At 42.0% G+C, this 14,209-nt stretch overlaps 1 protein-coding gene across 1 annotated transcript; it reads left to right on the top strand.

Annotated features, from left to right (window-relative positions):
• Nucleotides 1-1,264: 1,264 nt before the first annotated feature.
• Nucleotides 1,265-13,800, top strand: LOC142398638 (integrin beta-1-like). The gene is made up of 6 exons (XM_075482716.1): nucleotides 1,265-1,399; nucleotides 6,778-6,844; nucleotides 7,925-8,137; nucleotides 8,219-8,441; nucleotides 10,043-10,275; nucleotides 10,549-13,800. Exons 2-6 carry the CDS (start codon nucleotides 6,778-6,780, stop codon nucleotides 10,596-10,598), a joined length of 786 nt encoding a protein of 261 aa, XP_075338831.1. The 5' UTR covers nucleotides 1,265-1,399; the 3' UTR covers nucleotides 10,599-13,800.
• The last annotated feature ends 409 nt before the right edge of the window (nucleotides 13,801-14,209 follow it).

Below are 14,209 nucleotides of genomic sequence, written 5' to 3'. Positions count from 1 at the left end.
AACAAATGCCCCTTCCTCTTGTCTTCCCCTGCTAGTCTAATTGTCTTCCCTGCCCTGATTGTTTCCACCTGTCCCCCACCTCCTTAAACGCATATATGCATTCTGCATTCCCCTTTGTTTTGTGCCAGTTTGTCTTCGCCAGAGAAAGCAGGCATGTCCAAACCATTCCACAAAGGGCCATGTGGCTGCAGGTGGTGATGTTACCTCCAACACCGAAGCTTCAAAGCATGCTGCAACCTCACTGGAGAAATTGTCTTTAAAAAAAAAGAAACCGTTTGAGCCCTTCTACTGTGCAAAAACTAATTTTCTTGAATAAAAACACCCGAAGTAACACAAGCACCCTCTATATTGCACCAAGCACACAGAAAATATGAATGACAAACCAAAAAATTTCACATTGTTTTTAAATTATTATTGTTTCATGGATAAATTACTCAGAATCTTTAATGAGGTACTAAACACACATGTGTACAACACATATACATAAGTGTTATTATAGTGTTATTATATACAGAAGAGATGCATCACATTCGCTTCATTTGGTGCAACAATCACTACTGCTAGTTGATGTAACCCAAGGGAATTGAATGAAGCTTCGGGTAGTGAACCACTTTATGACACAATGCTTCAAAAAGCTTCATTTTGCCATCACTAGCTGCAGGTTTTCGTCCCAAACAGGCAACAGTACACCAGACTTGACTCAGATAATCAGCTGATCACAGTCTGCAGATAGTTGATTGGTATAATATATATAATTATAATAGTTTAATATATAATTATCTATCAAATAATTACAATTGTTATATATATATATAATTATCTAGATTCAAGATTCAAGAGGGTTTATTGTCATTCCAGCCATATACACAGTGCACAGTGCAATGAAATAACGTTTCTCGAGAAGTTTTCAGTGCAGACAAACAGCAACAACAAAGAACAGCTGGGACAACAAAGACAATACTAAAAATGCTACAAGTAACTGCAAGTTTGGTGCAAAAAAAATGCTTGTAAAGTGTAAAAGTGTAAAGTGACTGTATTATTATTTACAAAATGTACAAATTATTTACAAATAATTACAATTGTTATATATATATATAATTATCAATCTAATATATATTATTATAATTGTTTCATATATATATATATAGTTATAACTGTTTCCTTATTTTAGGCAACTCGGTGCTGCTTGCTGTTTGTGAATGTGCTGCATGGTCTCCGCCACCAGATGGCGCCTGCAAAGGAGTCAGCGTTGAGCCCCGCCCCCGATCTGCGGTCTGCAGTCAGGGGTACTTGGACAGATTTGGCCCCAGCAACCGTTTTTATCCCGTTAAAAAGAGGACTTTTTCGCTGCTAATGTTACTCTAAATCCACAGAAAGGGAATTAAGGCGTCATCTTAAGGTGAGTTGTGTTATTTTAACCTGTATTTTTGGTCGCATTTAACCAGCCTGCCTGAAAACAATGTAAGCCCCAGAACATTGGCTTTTTCCAGGGGTAAACTTTGGGTGTGGGGCTTTTTTCAACCCGAAGGAGGCCTCATATGGAATAAAAATGTGGATTTTTTTTGCGGAAAGCAGGCCAAAAGTAGGCGCTTTGAGTGCTTAAACAGGGGCAGAATGGGTGGTTAAAGGAAGAAAAATGGTTTCTGGGTCACTTTTAATCACGTTAACCCTGCATTTAAAGCATAAAAACCACCACTTAACCTTTAACAAACTGCCAGTGGAGATTAAACTTTCACCAAATGGAGACATTTTTAAATCCAGGTTAAAGACATTTCTGTTCTCATGTGTCTATGCATGAAATCTGCACGATATCTTTGAACTTATCTGGACTGTTGCTTGTTTTTAAATTAATTTAATGATTTTATTTGTTTCTCTTTATATTCTTTTATGTATTTTTAATGCTTCTTCCACTCCCTGCTGCAATGCCTTTATTTTATGTTATATTTTAAAGCACATTGAATTGTTTGTACAGGAAATGTGCTACAAATAAATTTGATTTGATTTTGGTTTGAACAGATCCATTTAGGTGTTTATTACGTAGATTTGTAGAAACGTACTGCTCTCAAAGTGATTTTTATTGGGTCTTTTCTACAGCATTTTCACACCCTGAAGCTCTCCCAGTGGTTTATATTGACTTTGGGATAAGTTGGAGGACTTTTAATGTTTTTTTTCTCATTTTCAGGTCCAGTTTTTGTGTGTTTTCAGTGTTAAACAAACAAGAACCAGTGATAACTTGTAGAGAAATGTTTGACAGCTCAGGTTGTGAGTTGTTTAGCAGTTTGTGTAGTCCTGTAATCAGTGTTGTATAAAGTACTGAAATCTCACACTCAAGTAAAAGTATAGGTACCCCTCCAAAATATGACCTTGGTAAAAGTCTAAGTCACTGACTGAAATGTTACTTGAGTTAAAGTCTTAAAGTATCCGAAACGTCTTGTACTGAAGTATAGGGCTGCACAATTAATCGAATTTTAATCAAAATCGCGATTTTGGCCACGACGATTATGAAAAATGAAAATCGTGGGGTTTTTTTTACATTTATTTTCTTAATGCGGGTTCAGTTGCATTATACTCCAGCATGCAAGCATTTAACCAGTACTCCGCCAACAACCAGGGGGCGAACATGGACCTATTCGTTACGCCGCCTAACTGATCCACAAGCAAGTTAAGCGCGCAGCTCCTCACTAATGCAGCCAGCAGTGGTGTCAAGTTCAAGTGGTGAGAGCAGAGTAGTAGTGATATAAGGGAAGACAAAACTGGTGGTGAGGATGATTGAAATGACCGAGAGCCAAGCTGAAGCTGCGGCAGAAGCAGGGCTTGAAAACTAAATTATTTTTCAATCGTTCCGTTCCGAACGGTTCAGGCATGTTTAACGTTTTCGTTCTTGCGTTCCGCCACCAACATATCGTTCCTGAACCGGTTCGGAACGTAAAATATCGCTCGTTCTTATCGTTCCGGCAGTGTTTGGCGGGCCTATCAAGTCTACGTGTGTGGACTTTACCTTAGAATAGACGTACTCATTAGTATTTGCCCTTGATTTACACCGTAGCTCTATGCCCAAAAATTATAAATCACCGGCAGCATCCAAAAACATTCAGATGGGCTAAAGCTGCGTCGACGTCACTTCCTTGATCTGGGAGCTTCAAAGTAAGATGAGGGTTGATCTACTACTGTAGACAACAAAGTATATGCTATATTCTACATGATTTTTTTTTTATTTTTATGTTGTAGAGTTGTGGATTTATTTTATCAATGGAGAAATTGAGCAGCCTTGCTTTGTTGTCTACAGTAGTAGATCAGGCCTCATCTTACTTTGAAGCTCCCTGAAGTGACGTCGACGCAGCTTTAGCAGCAGAGAAGCTATCAGGCTTGTGTTGATAATAATAAACTCCTGGACTATTTTCAAACTTCCAAATGCATCGTTTTGTGAGTACAGACCATATTTGTACTACTGTAGAAGTTTGGTGTCATGGCATGTGATTTTAGTGTGGTAATTTTGGAGATACTGCCAGGGTCCATTAGCGCTTGTACTAAGCTATTCGGAATAACTCAGTAACTCAGCTGATGTTCAGCCAAGATCGAAAATTAATTAATACTTAATGAAAATACTTCATACTACAAAAACGCAAACTTAATAAAAATACTTAATACTGTGCAGTATTCGCTGTGTGTTATTTGAAAAAAATGTATTGTTATTGTTACCATATTGTTATAAGCTACTATGAGAGTGCGAGCCGCGCAATGAGTATCTTTGCTTTAAAATGATCACATGAGTAGAAAATGTCCAACAGAGTCAGACTTCCTCTTTGGTTTTAAAGCATTAACGCTTTTCAACCTTAATCAGGGTCTGAGCGTCCAACTTTACAGGTTCTGCAGACATGAAAGCCCGTCAGCGCCGCAGCTGATGAGAGCCGATAGCTGCCAACACAACCAGCGAGGAGCCCTAATCCAACACAGACTGTGGTCAAACTGTTGCTCAAAACTGTGAAAACAGAACGAAAGAAGGCAAACAAAGAGAAACGGGTCCAAAAGCACCGCCGGCTCATCTGCTCGATGGCTCAGTGGATTACCAAAGCCTCAGAAACGCCACTTATCACATAAATAAACATAAAAGTTGTTGGTTTTCCCCCCATTCAGAGGTGAAAAATGACTCTCCCAGTGGTAATAAAGGGCAGCCAGGTGCAGTCACAGAGTAATCAATGGTTTAATTAGGACAAAAAAGGTGGATTTTTCATGGTAAACTACCTCTAAAGCCTAAAGTTATCTGGGTGTGTTTCTTCTCTTCTTCACACTGTGACACTTTATCCATTTATAAGCGCTCACAGACACAGGAAGAGTAAACTGTGGCTTTGTATGGTCAGGCTGGAGAAGACGGGGACGGTGCATGCTTTGCGTTTGTGGCGCCGAAAGTCAACGTCAAAATATTTGATGCGATTCATCGTCTGTTTATAAGAGCCGGAGCGGCTCGTCTGCTTCCAGTCAGCCAGCTATCGATGTGGGACTGTAGCAACAAGTTTAACCTGTGAGGGTTCGAGTGTAGGAGTCATGTTAGATACAAATAAGAGAGACCAATGAGCGTCACTAGTGAGATGTCGAGCTGAAACTCAACCCTCAGCACTTGTTAGGATTGTGGGAACGTTTCTGTGCAACAACGGAGCATTTCTGATGAGAATACATCCAGAAAATGTTGTTAGCATGTGAAACTATAAAGGGGAAAAGATACATGAGCATAAAAATCAGACTGAATTTGAAAAACAGTGTATAAAATCAATTTCTAAAAAAAAAAAAGAAGCCGATTTCCCTTAAGCTCTAAACTCTGTAAACTTTAGCAACATTTGAAACATTTTCAGGTGAGAAAGTAGTCGTTTAGATCCCCAACGTGTTGAAAACCTGACAAAATACCGGCTGTTTACAATTTTGTTCCCACAAATTCGGCGCTACTAAAGCTAGCCGCAGTGAGCAACGCACTTCTGGTTATTTTCACAAAATAAAATACCCGTTGCCTTTTATCATGGGGAAAGCCATTACGATACAATTGGTGCTTTTGTTTTGAAAACAGGAAGTGAACCTACCCTCGTTGTAGCTAGCTTGAAACTGCCGTTTTGACAGGAAATGACGATCTGCGACGTCACGTTACGTTGCATCTTGGGTAGTTTGAGTATGAGTAGTAACCTCATGATGCATACCCAACATTTCAGAGAATCTAGTATGCATCCGGGAACTTCTCGCTTACTCAAACTATCACACCAACTCAAAAAGTTAGTATGAGTAGTAGAAGTATGCGGTTTCGAACTCAGCCTTTATCTGTTAAAACAAGGCCGTGTCCACTAAAAGCAGAATCTTCTCTGATTGGTCAACTCTTGTGGCCTGATCAGACCCCTACGATCATTCTGCATCAGCTCTGCCAAACTTTCACATCAGGAAACCATCGCTTGATGCCCCTGAGAGCAGGACAAATAGGTCTCCACCATCTCTACAGTAGGTGGACAAAGTTTAAATGCCATCAGCTGACACATATACGAGTGTTTATGAGCCCACTTTGAACACACGGCGGATTCAAACACAACAGGGCTGTATCAATGCAGCTTTTAAACTGATGAATATAACAACAAAGTCTGGAAATTCAGTGAAAACAGGGCATTCAAAGCTGACTTCTGTGACCCAGAGAGATCCTTTTTGTTTTAAGTTGACGCCTCCACCCGTTAGAAAACATTTTCCCTCCATTTAAGACACACCCCCCCCCTCTTGCTCCAGCAGCAAGAAAACCGAACCGAACGAGTCCAAAAATCACTTTTTTGGTCATCGTTTGGGCTCTAAATGTGAGATCTATGCTGCTCTACAACAACTAGATCATTCACAGCTTTTCACCAACGCCGTCGCGATTTACAAGAAGCAAAGATTCACATCTAAACCTCCAGAGAACGAACTCCTCACATCAGCTTTCACAGCTGGATTTCCACTTGTTGCAGCTTAAAGTTCCTGCAGCGTGATGCAGAAACGCTGCGTTTTTTTGCACACTTTTGTTTGTTTTCCGTCAGTTAAGGTGACAAACGGGAGGTGAACATGATCGCAGTCTGGGTTTAAGTCTGAAAATACTGAGGCCCGAGTGTGTTTTTTATCAGAAGAGCGAACAGAAACGCCCTCAGCGGGAGCGGCTCGGGACAAAGTATCATGAGCTCGGGGCATATGTGTCGTCACCATGTGGGTCGCCCAGTGAAGGAGTTTATTATCGCCCGACTGAGAGTAAAACAGGCCTGTAAGCGCAGCAGGAAGTCTGCTTTCCTGAACCTGTGAGACGCCGAACAGAGAAGCGTGGTGTTGCTGCTCACCCTGTGGCTTTGTGTCGCACAGAAGGCCAGAGAAGACTCCTGGCCGCCAGACAAAACAGTATTGAAAAGTGACGACACTCATCGGCCAATCAGTGGAAGGCAGTCGGCTGACGTCACGTTTTAGTAATGCTTCGGCTCGCTTGGAACCAGGGCTGAGGTGATATGGAAAATCTACCCGGTTGCAGGTACTGCGAGCTGGTGGAAAAGCGCCATATGTGATTATCGCACCTACTCTTCAGGTGTGAGCTCTGTCGTGTTAAACCTCTCTAACCACAGCAGAACACATAAGCCGGGTGCTCATGCACATACCTTCCTGTTTATTACGGCTTGTTTATTGTTTGTTGTCCTTCTTGGCTCATAAAACCTGCGCAGGTTCTTCTTTTAAAAACATTAAACGGCATAAATCTCCTTTTACCCGTCAGTGACGTGTTTCATTGTTTTTCTCCTGCAGATGGATCTACGTTTTCTTCTTTTAGCAACATTATCGGCGGTCCTCTGTGGCAGCTGGGCGCAGCAAGGTAAGAAGGGACAACACCAAAGTCTCAGCAGTTTGTTTTCTTGTCTTTTCTGGAAAAGCCATGAATAAATATGTAGTTTAGGCTTTGTATAAAACGTGCTGACTGCGTCGGCTGTCTTGGCAGTTAACAGTTGGGTGAAGTCATCTCTTGGTCAGCTGCCTGAAGCTTTTCCCCCAGCATGACTCACTTTTCTGAACTGGCCGAGCGGCGGCGTTTTACGGCCAAAAGCTGGTTTGAGTTTGTGAACAAATGGAAAACAACAGCAAATGGTGAGCGAGCGCTCAATGGTTTATTTTTTTTATCACAGTCTGTTGCACCGTGCAGCCCCGCTCACATCTGGAGCTCCTCAGGGCTCCGTCCTTGGCCCCGTTTTCTTTTTAAATTTACTGTTTTTAGGAAATCTACAACTGCCCTTAAAGGAGAATTCTGGCCATTTACAAACATATCCCATCTGTTGGAGACCCAGGGAAGTTTGCCAAAGGGAAAACAGCGAGAAATTTTAATGCCCGCTGCGCAAAGTTGTCCAATTGCGCTGATTTCCATGAAAGCGGGCTCTATCGGGCAAGCGTTTAACCTTTCCTGAGGCTCTTAACGTGTATCAAAATACTTTTTACCGAATTGCCGTGGTGTCAGTAGCAATACAATTCAACCCAGGGGCTAACCATACCATTAGCTAGCACAGACATTATACATTTTGAGATTTCAAAAACAGCGCACCTACCTCTCTCAGCTTCCGTGTTCCACAGGCGAGCTGGGTTGAATTGTATTGCTACTGACACCACGGCCGATTCGCTCAAAAGTATTTTGATACACGTTAAGAGCCTCAGGAAAGGTTAAAAGCTTGCCCGATAGAGCCCGCTTTCATGGAAATCAGCGCAATTGGACAACTTTGCGCAGCGGGCATGAAAATTTCTCGCGGTTTTCCCTTTGGCAAACTTCCCTGGGTCTCCAACAGATGGGATATGTTTGTAAAATGGCCGGACTTCTCCTTTAAGGATGAAGACCGTTTGCATTTGGGCAAAAGGTTATTCTATCGATTATACCATCGATTAAGCGAGTTTTCGGATCAAAAATAAACAGGAACCGAGTGCAGCAAGGACGAAGTCGGCACCGAGGACCTGGACGCCAACTGCCGGAAAGACAACGACACGGATATCTGTAGCAACAACGGTGACTGCGTCTGCGGGACCTGCGAGTGCAAGAAGCGGGATAACCCCGCCGAGGTCTACAGCGGCAAGTACTGCGAGTGCGACAACTTCAACTGCGACCGCTCCAACAACAAGCTGTGCGGAGGTGAGGCCCGAAGGAGGACGCCGGGGTCGAAGCGCGGAGGTGGCGCCGGTTCTCTGCTAACGCTTGTCTCTGCTCCACCAGGACACGGGCGGTGCGAATGCAGGCAATGCATCTGCGACGCCAGCTACACGGGCAGCGCCTGCGACTGCTCGCTGGACAGCTCCAGCTGCCTCGCCACGAACGGGCAGATCTGTAACGGCCGCGGGATCTGCGATTGTGGCACCTGCAAATGTACCGACTCCAGATTCCAAGGCCCGACCTGCGAGATCTGCCCCACCTGCCCCGGCGTCTGCGCAGAGCACAAGTGAGTCTGAAATTTAAAATAAAATCTGGAGGTTCGGAGGCTGGCTTCACATTTTGTATTAATTATGACACTTCTGCCAGTTCCACTGGAGATTTTCTCTGTTTTTGCAGTTGAAACCAGTTCTTGGCGGTTTGCTCTCAGGTATTTTCGGGATTACAGAACTGGGGTGTCAGCCAGGTCTCCCTCCTTACATGTAATATTATTTTATTGGGCCCTAAAACACCACAAACCACAGAAAGGATGCAAGTAAAAGGACAATACCTTTTATCGTTTAAAGGAGGTTATATCAAATATATCATCCACGGCTTTGTTTCCTCCTGTGAAAGGAGACGAAAAAAGGCTCCTTTCCTTGACATTTTAGAGACTTTGACCAGCTCTTCTCACGGCCGCTACTTCAACACTTCTGGCTCCTTTCACCCAGTGAGGAACCTTCCTAATGTGGACAAAAACCTCAAGCCTTAAACTCAGGAGTTAGCATGTCTTTACAGTGTGTTCCTGAGTGGGAAACGGAGACTTCAAGCAGCTGAGGAAAGCACTGAATAAATCAGGATTTAGTTTTGCTCGATGATATCCATCAGTTTAGATTTACCAATTTGACTTTATAAGATGTAAAATAAAGGATAGAATATGAAATCAGTCAAATTAGTGCACATGTTAGATAAATTTTCATAATTGGTCAAATAAAAGTTGTGTCGGCGGTGGTGAAAATGATTAAAAAGATACTAACTTTAACTCAGGGACTCCCAGGTCTCACAGAGAGGTCGTTTTTAGCAAAGTAGCCTGTTTAGCTACAGCGTGAGGCGTTATCAGCATCTAATGGCTCAGACTGGAGCATTTTGTGTCCTGGATGCTGCTGCTGCTGCGTTTTCTCAGCCTCGTCTACGCGTCTGATTCTCGGGTAAATCAAATCAAATCAAATCAAATGTATTTGTAGCACATTTCATGTACAAAACAATTCAAAGTGCTTCACATAAAATAAAAGCATTGCAGCAGGGAGTGGAAGAAACATTAAAAATACATAAAAGAATATAAAGAGAAACAAATAAAATAATTAAAATTAATTTAAAAACAAGCAACGGTCCAGATAAGTTCAAAGATATCGTGCAGATTTCATGCATAGACACATGAGAACAGAAATGTTTTTAACCTGGATTTAAAAATGTCTCCATTTGGTGAAAGTTTAATCTCCACTGGCAGTTTGTTCCACTTGTTTGCAGCATAACAGCTAAATGCTGCTTCTCCATGTTTAGTCTGGACTCTGGACTGGACCAGCTGACCTGAGTCCTTGGATCTAAGAGCTCTGCTGGCTTTATATTCTCTGAACAGATCACAGATTGTAAACCATCAGCAGGCTTTTAAAATCTATTCTGTGACTGACTGGAAGCCAGAGTAAAGATTTTAAAGCTGCTGTGATGTGTTCAGATCTCTTAGTCCGGGTTAAAACTCCAGCAGCAGCGTTCTGGATGCTTCGGTAGCTTCGGAGCTCGCGCTCGCTCCTCCGTGGGACGAATTGATTTGTTTCCGACCGTTTGAATTCATTCTGATGCTGGCGCATTGGATGGGGCTGTTTTTAATGATGCGGGCCGTCTGTGTCTCCTCAGGGATTGTGTGCAGTGTCGGGCGTTCCAGGCGGGCGATAAGAAGGACACGTGCGACAGCGACTGCAACTACTTCGAGCTGATCAAGGTGTCCGATCGTGATAAGCTGCCCCAGCCCACAGACCAGAGCTACCCTCTGAGCCACTGCAAGGAGCGGGACGCCAACGACTGCTGGTTCTACTTCACCTACGCCGTCAGGAACGACACCAAGGAGGTCGTTGTGGTGGAGAAGCTGGGTACGCCGGACCAAAAACCAGACAAACTCTCACACAAAACTCTGCTTTCATAGGAAATGTCTCTTTAAACATACCCTGTTTTTTGAATTTTTAATTCCCTTTAAAATATGCCTAAAAGTGTCTTTTGCCCCATGAGAGCAGAAGAGAAAAGGAGAAAATTCTCCAATAATTTGTTTCCAAGGAATTTTCTGATTAGAAACGGTGGCTTTTAATTATTCTCATAAAAGAAAGCAGCAGATTTAACCGGATGTTGGCGCCTTTTCTGTGTTTCAGAGTGCCCGACGGACCCTGACATCATCCCCATCGTGGCGGGTGTGTTTTAGCGCCGGCATCGTGATGATCGATGAACAAAACGCTTCATTTTTTTGGTTTTACTGTATTTGTACAGTATTTTTCTCAGTTTGAATAAACAAAAATCAACTGGTTTCAGTAACATTCTCGATTAAATCAAAGTTCTCTGACTGTTTCACACTTAAAAATCAACTTTTGTTTCCTCCTTAAAATGTTTGTTGTGCTCACATTTACAGAAAATTAACCAGAAAAGTTAGTTGATATCAAAATGTGAGTTCAGCCGGGCAGAATGTGTCTGTGGTGTTTTCTGCCAGACGTTCGAGGTCCTTCCCCTCTCGGCAGGGGCGTAGCACCAAATTTGGGGCCCCAGGAACAACCACTACCATGGACCCCCCCCTCCCCCCGCGATTGCATTGCTTGATACCTTAGCAAATATTGCACGTGCACATTTTTTTTGTTGTTTCATTTATTTACTCATTGCAACAGAAAAAGCATTACAACATTGAAGTGGGGATGCTTTGTAGCTCTGCTTACAGATAGCATACAGATATAAGCATGCAATCTATTTGATATGACAGGACAGACATAGTTTTTTAAAATTATAAAATGTCCTAATCTTTCACAGTACAATGAAATGTATCATATTTATAGATGTTAAAATCACTTCATCACTAGGTATAAATAAATATAATTCATATTTGTTTTGTTTTTAGCAGTGTTTCTCAACCTTTTTAAGTCGAGGCACCCTGAAACGTAGGCCCGCTTAAGATTACATTAGCTAAAATAGGCTCACCTTCTCTCAAGTTGACGCCACTTGCAGCTGCTGCGGCATCGTCACATTCTGTGACATTTTCTGAAACTGAGTGGGATTCATTTTACAAATTAGCTTTGCTAACGTTTGGACAAATATTTGAACCAACATCGACCCTATGTTAGCCTTTTGGGACACTTGTATAGGCTAATAGTTACTATGAAAATAAATATATTTAAGACAAATATGGTGTAGCAGTCTCAGTGTTGGATTAAGAAGCCTTCAACCTCTGAAATACCAACATTCCTGTGGGAGATGTATATGGATAAAACCCAGATCTTCATTTTTTCCACAAAGGAGAGAGAGACAGAAAACTGCCGAAGTTACAACGACCTTCGGCCCTTTGAAAGCTTTTGGGGAGTGGAACTAGCAACAGACACTTGCCATAAATTGGAATAAGCTCAAATGAACAAAGAACCTTTCTGTTGGAAAAGTGGGAGACTCACCCCTCTTATCTGGACCAATAAATCGTAGTTGACACTCAAACCCCATTTCCCCAGATAGGGGACCAGATGGCTAAACACGAACTGAAAAGACTGTACTAATACTTACTTTTAGTAGAATCTTAAAACTGTATTAAATGTGTTTGATAACCTTATACAAGTTCTTTCAGGTTTCCAGCTTGATCACAAGATGCCTAGAGAGACAATTTGTACGATTCTGGCTTAAATATTGACGGAGAAATAATCTTGTGGGAAAACGACCAACCCGCCTATGGAACCACATTGCCCCCTAGTGGTCTGTAGTGTTGAACATTTAAATCCCCAAGGACCCAGTAAACCGGACAGTTATATGCAACAATGTAACTTTTAACGATGTCCCTTCGGTATCTATTTGTCATTTGTTTGGTATCCCCATTGTTAACAGAAAATTAACATTGTGTGGTTCGCTATTCATATGTCACGACTCTACAGATATTCATCTGAATTTTGATCATCTGTATCATGTTGTGTTACTTGATGTCTTTATATCACAAGTCTATGTTGTATCTTGAATCTGCATATCTTAACAAGTTGTGGTGTTTTCAGAATCACCGAGACAAATGTTCTATGAGACGGAGTAATGGAGAAATAAGAGTTTCTTTGTTTTATCCAGAAATCCCCATATAAAAACAGATCATCTTACACAGACACCCAGGCAGACGTCACCACAGTTCAGGCATATCATTGGCTGAAAGAGTAGTGTAAGCTTACGTCACGCCCCGCCTCCGAGAGTCAAACCACAGCCCTTTTACAGACAGCCGTTCCACTTCCTATTCGCCCCATTATAAAAAAATTTGGCTGCAGTTCAGTTGATTTTCTCTGGGGGCGCTGGCGAGCGAGTGCAGAATGACCATTTTCCATAGGGCTGGCGCTAATAACTCAAAAAATGTCCCCGCTAGCGGCTGAAACCTGAAAATAATACTGTGATTTCTGACAGAGGGATGTGGATTTATATCGAAAGTACAATAACCTGGGAGTTATAGCTTTCTGTTTTCTTACAGGTCTGGCATTTGCGAGTCAGTCTCTGCTAGCATCTAGCTAACGGAATCTGAAGAACGCACGGCTGATTACGACCGGCTGCTTTACGGCACTCGTCCACTGTGCCAGAGTGCTAACCTGGTGCCGCTAACAACAACCAAAGCTAAACCAGAGGCTAGTCAGAGAGTATGTAAAAGGGCTGTGCTGAAATCTGTAACTATTTGAGCTAACACCTCTCTGCTAGCTCAGCGCTAGGACTGACCATGCCGTAAAGTGATGCCACATGCGTGACATCACTCGGGATGCAATACTGACAATAAATGTGTATTTTAAACAAATCTAGTGAGTCCAAAAAATCAAACCAAGTGCCGTTTGAAAGGATAATTTATCCTGCCTTTAGGAAAATTAAAATGAAAAAATGTAAAAATTTCTATCAAAAGCAATGGCTGCATCTAAGGTGGATTTCATAGTACCACCATAGAGTTCGGCGTGCTCTGCACTGCTTCGTTGGCGCCCCTTGGTTGCAGTACCACCCGGAAATAGCCGCCAGTTTTCCCTCTCCTCATAATAGAGGCTCTCTGGTCAAACCACGGAGCCCGCGAACCCAGAGTGCAGTTCAGTCGCTGGCCACTACCTGCCGTGTTCCGAACCGACTAAACAGAACTTCAGTACAGTAAGGCCGACCCGTTTTTCACCTTAAAGTGGTTTTATGGATGTCTCGAGACCTTCACTATTAGAATGATAAATGAATCCAAGATGTCAGCCTTTAGCTTGAAATAGTCAGCCAACCTAAACTATTTGAATAAATCCAGTATCCCTCCATTCCCATAATTTTTATTTTCCATTCACTAAGTCTTTATATAATCACCCATATTCAATGCATCTCCTGTTTGTTTAAGGTTCATGTCTTTGGTCATATCATTTTAATAAATAGTTCATATATCTATATATATGTTATAATCACAGATTGTGTCGTATGCTTTCTTTACGTAATGTCTGTCCAACCAAACGAGAACTTTCACGAAAGTAGCGAGATATGAGACTGATTATTAATTGAAAGATTAATTTAACATACCAGGATCGTAAGATTTTGTGTTTTTCCTTCATTCGAAGGTGATGCCCTACATTCGAGGTTTAAGGTTTATTGAGATAGTGAGAACGTCTTATAAATCCTTATATTTGATACATATAAATGCCCAATATCGCTACAATGGCTTCTATATCACAATTATGTGGTAGTCAACAAAATGAGAGATTATTTTTTAATTATTTGACTTCGGCTGCCATCACAGTGGTATGCAACGGAATGGGAATGGGATAATCAGTTACTGTAGGCTGTAATTTTGACATTTGGGCTCACCTTTCTTGGGAA

This window comes from Odontesthes bonariensis, chromosome 14 (genome assembly GCF_027942865.1).
Source record: "Odontesthes bonariensis isolate fOdoBon6 chromosome 14, fOdoBon6.hap1, whole genome shotgun sequence".
Lineage (NCBI taxonomy): Eukaryota > Metazoa > Chordata > Actinopteri > Atheriniformes > Atherinopsidae > Odontesthes > Odontesthes bonariensis.
This window is presented reverse-complemented; position numbering and strand designations above follow the sequence as displayed.

What these genes read in the sequence shown, in the direction of transcription:
- LOC142398638 (XM_075482716.1), top strand. Translation starts at nt 6,778, where the DNA reads ATGGATCTACGTTTTCTTCTTTTAGCAACATTATCGGCGGTCCTCTGT. An exon ending in CAACAACAAGCTGTGCGGAG is followed by an intron (nt 8,138 to 8,218) that starts GTGAGGCCCGAA and finishes CTGCTCCACCAG; the next exon opens with GACACGGGCGGTGCGAATGC. An exon ending in CGTTGTGGTGGAGAAGCTGG is followed by an intron (nt 10,276 to 10,548) that starts GTACGCCGGACC and finishes TCTGTGTTTCAG; the next exon opens with AGTGCCCGACGGACCCTGAC.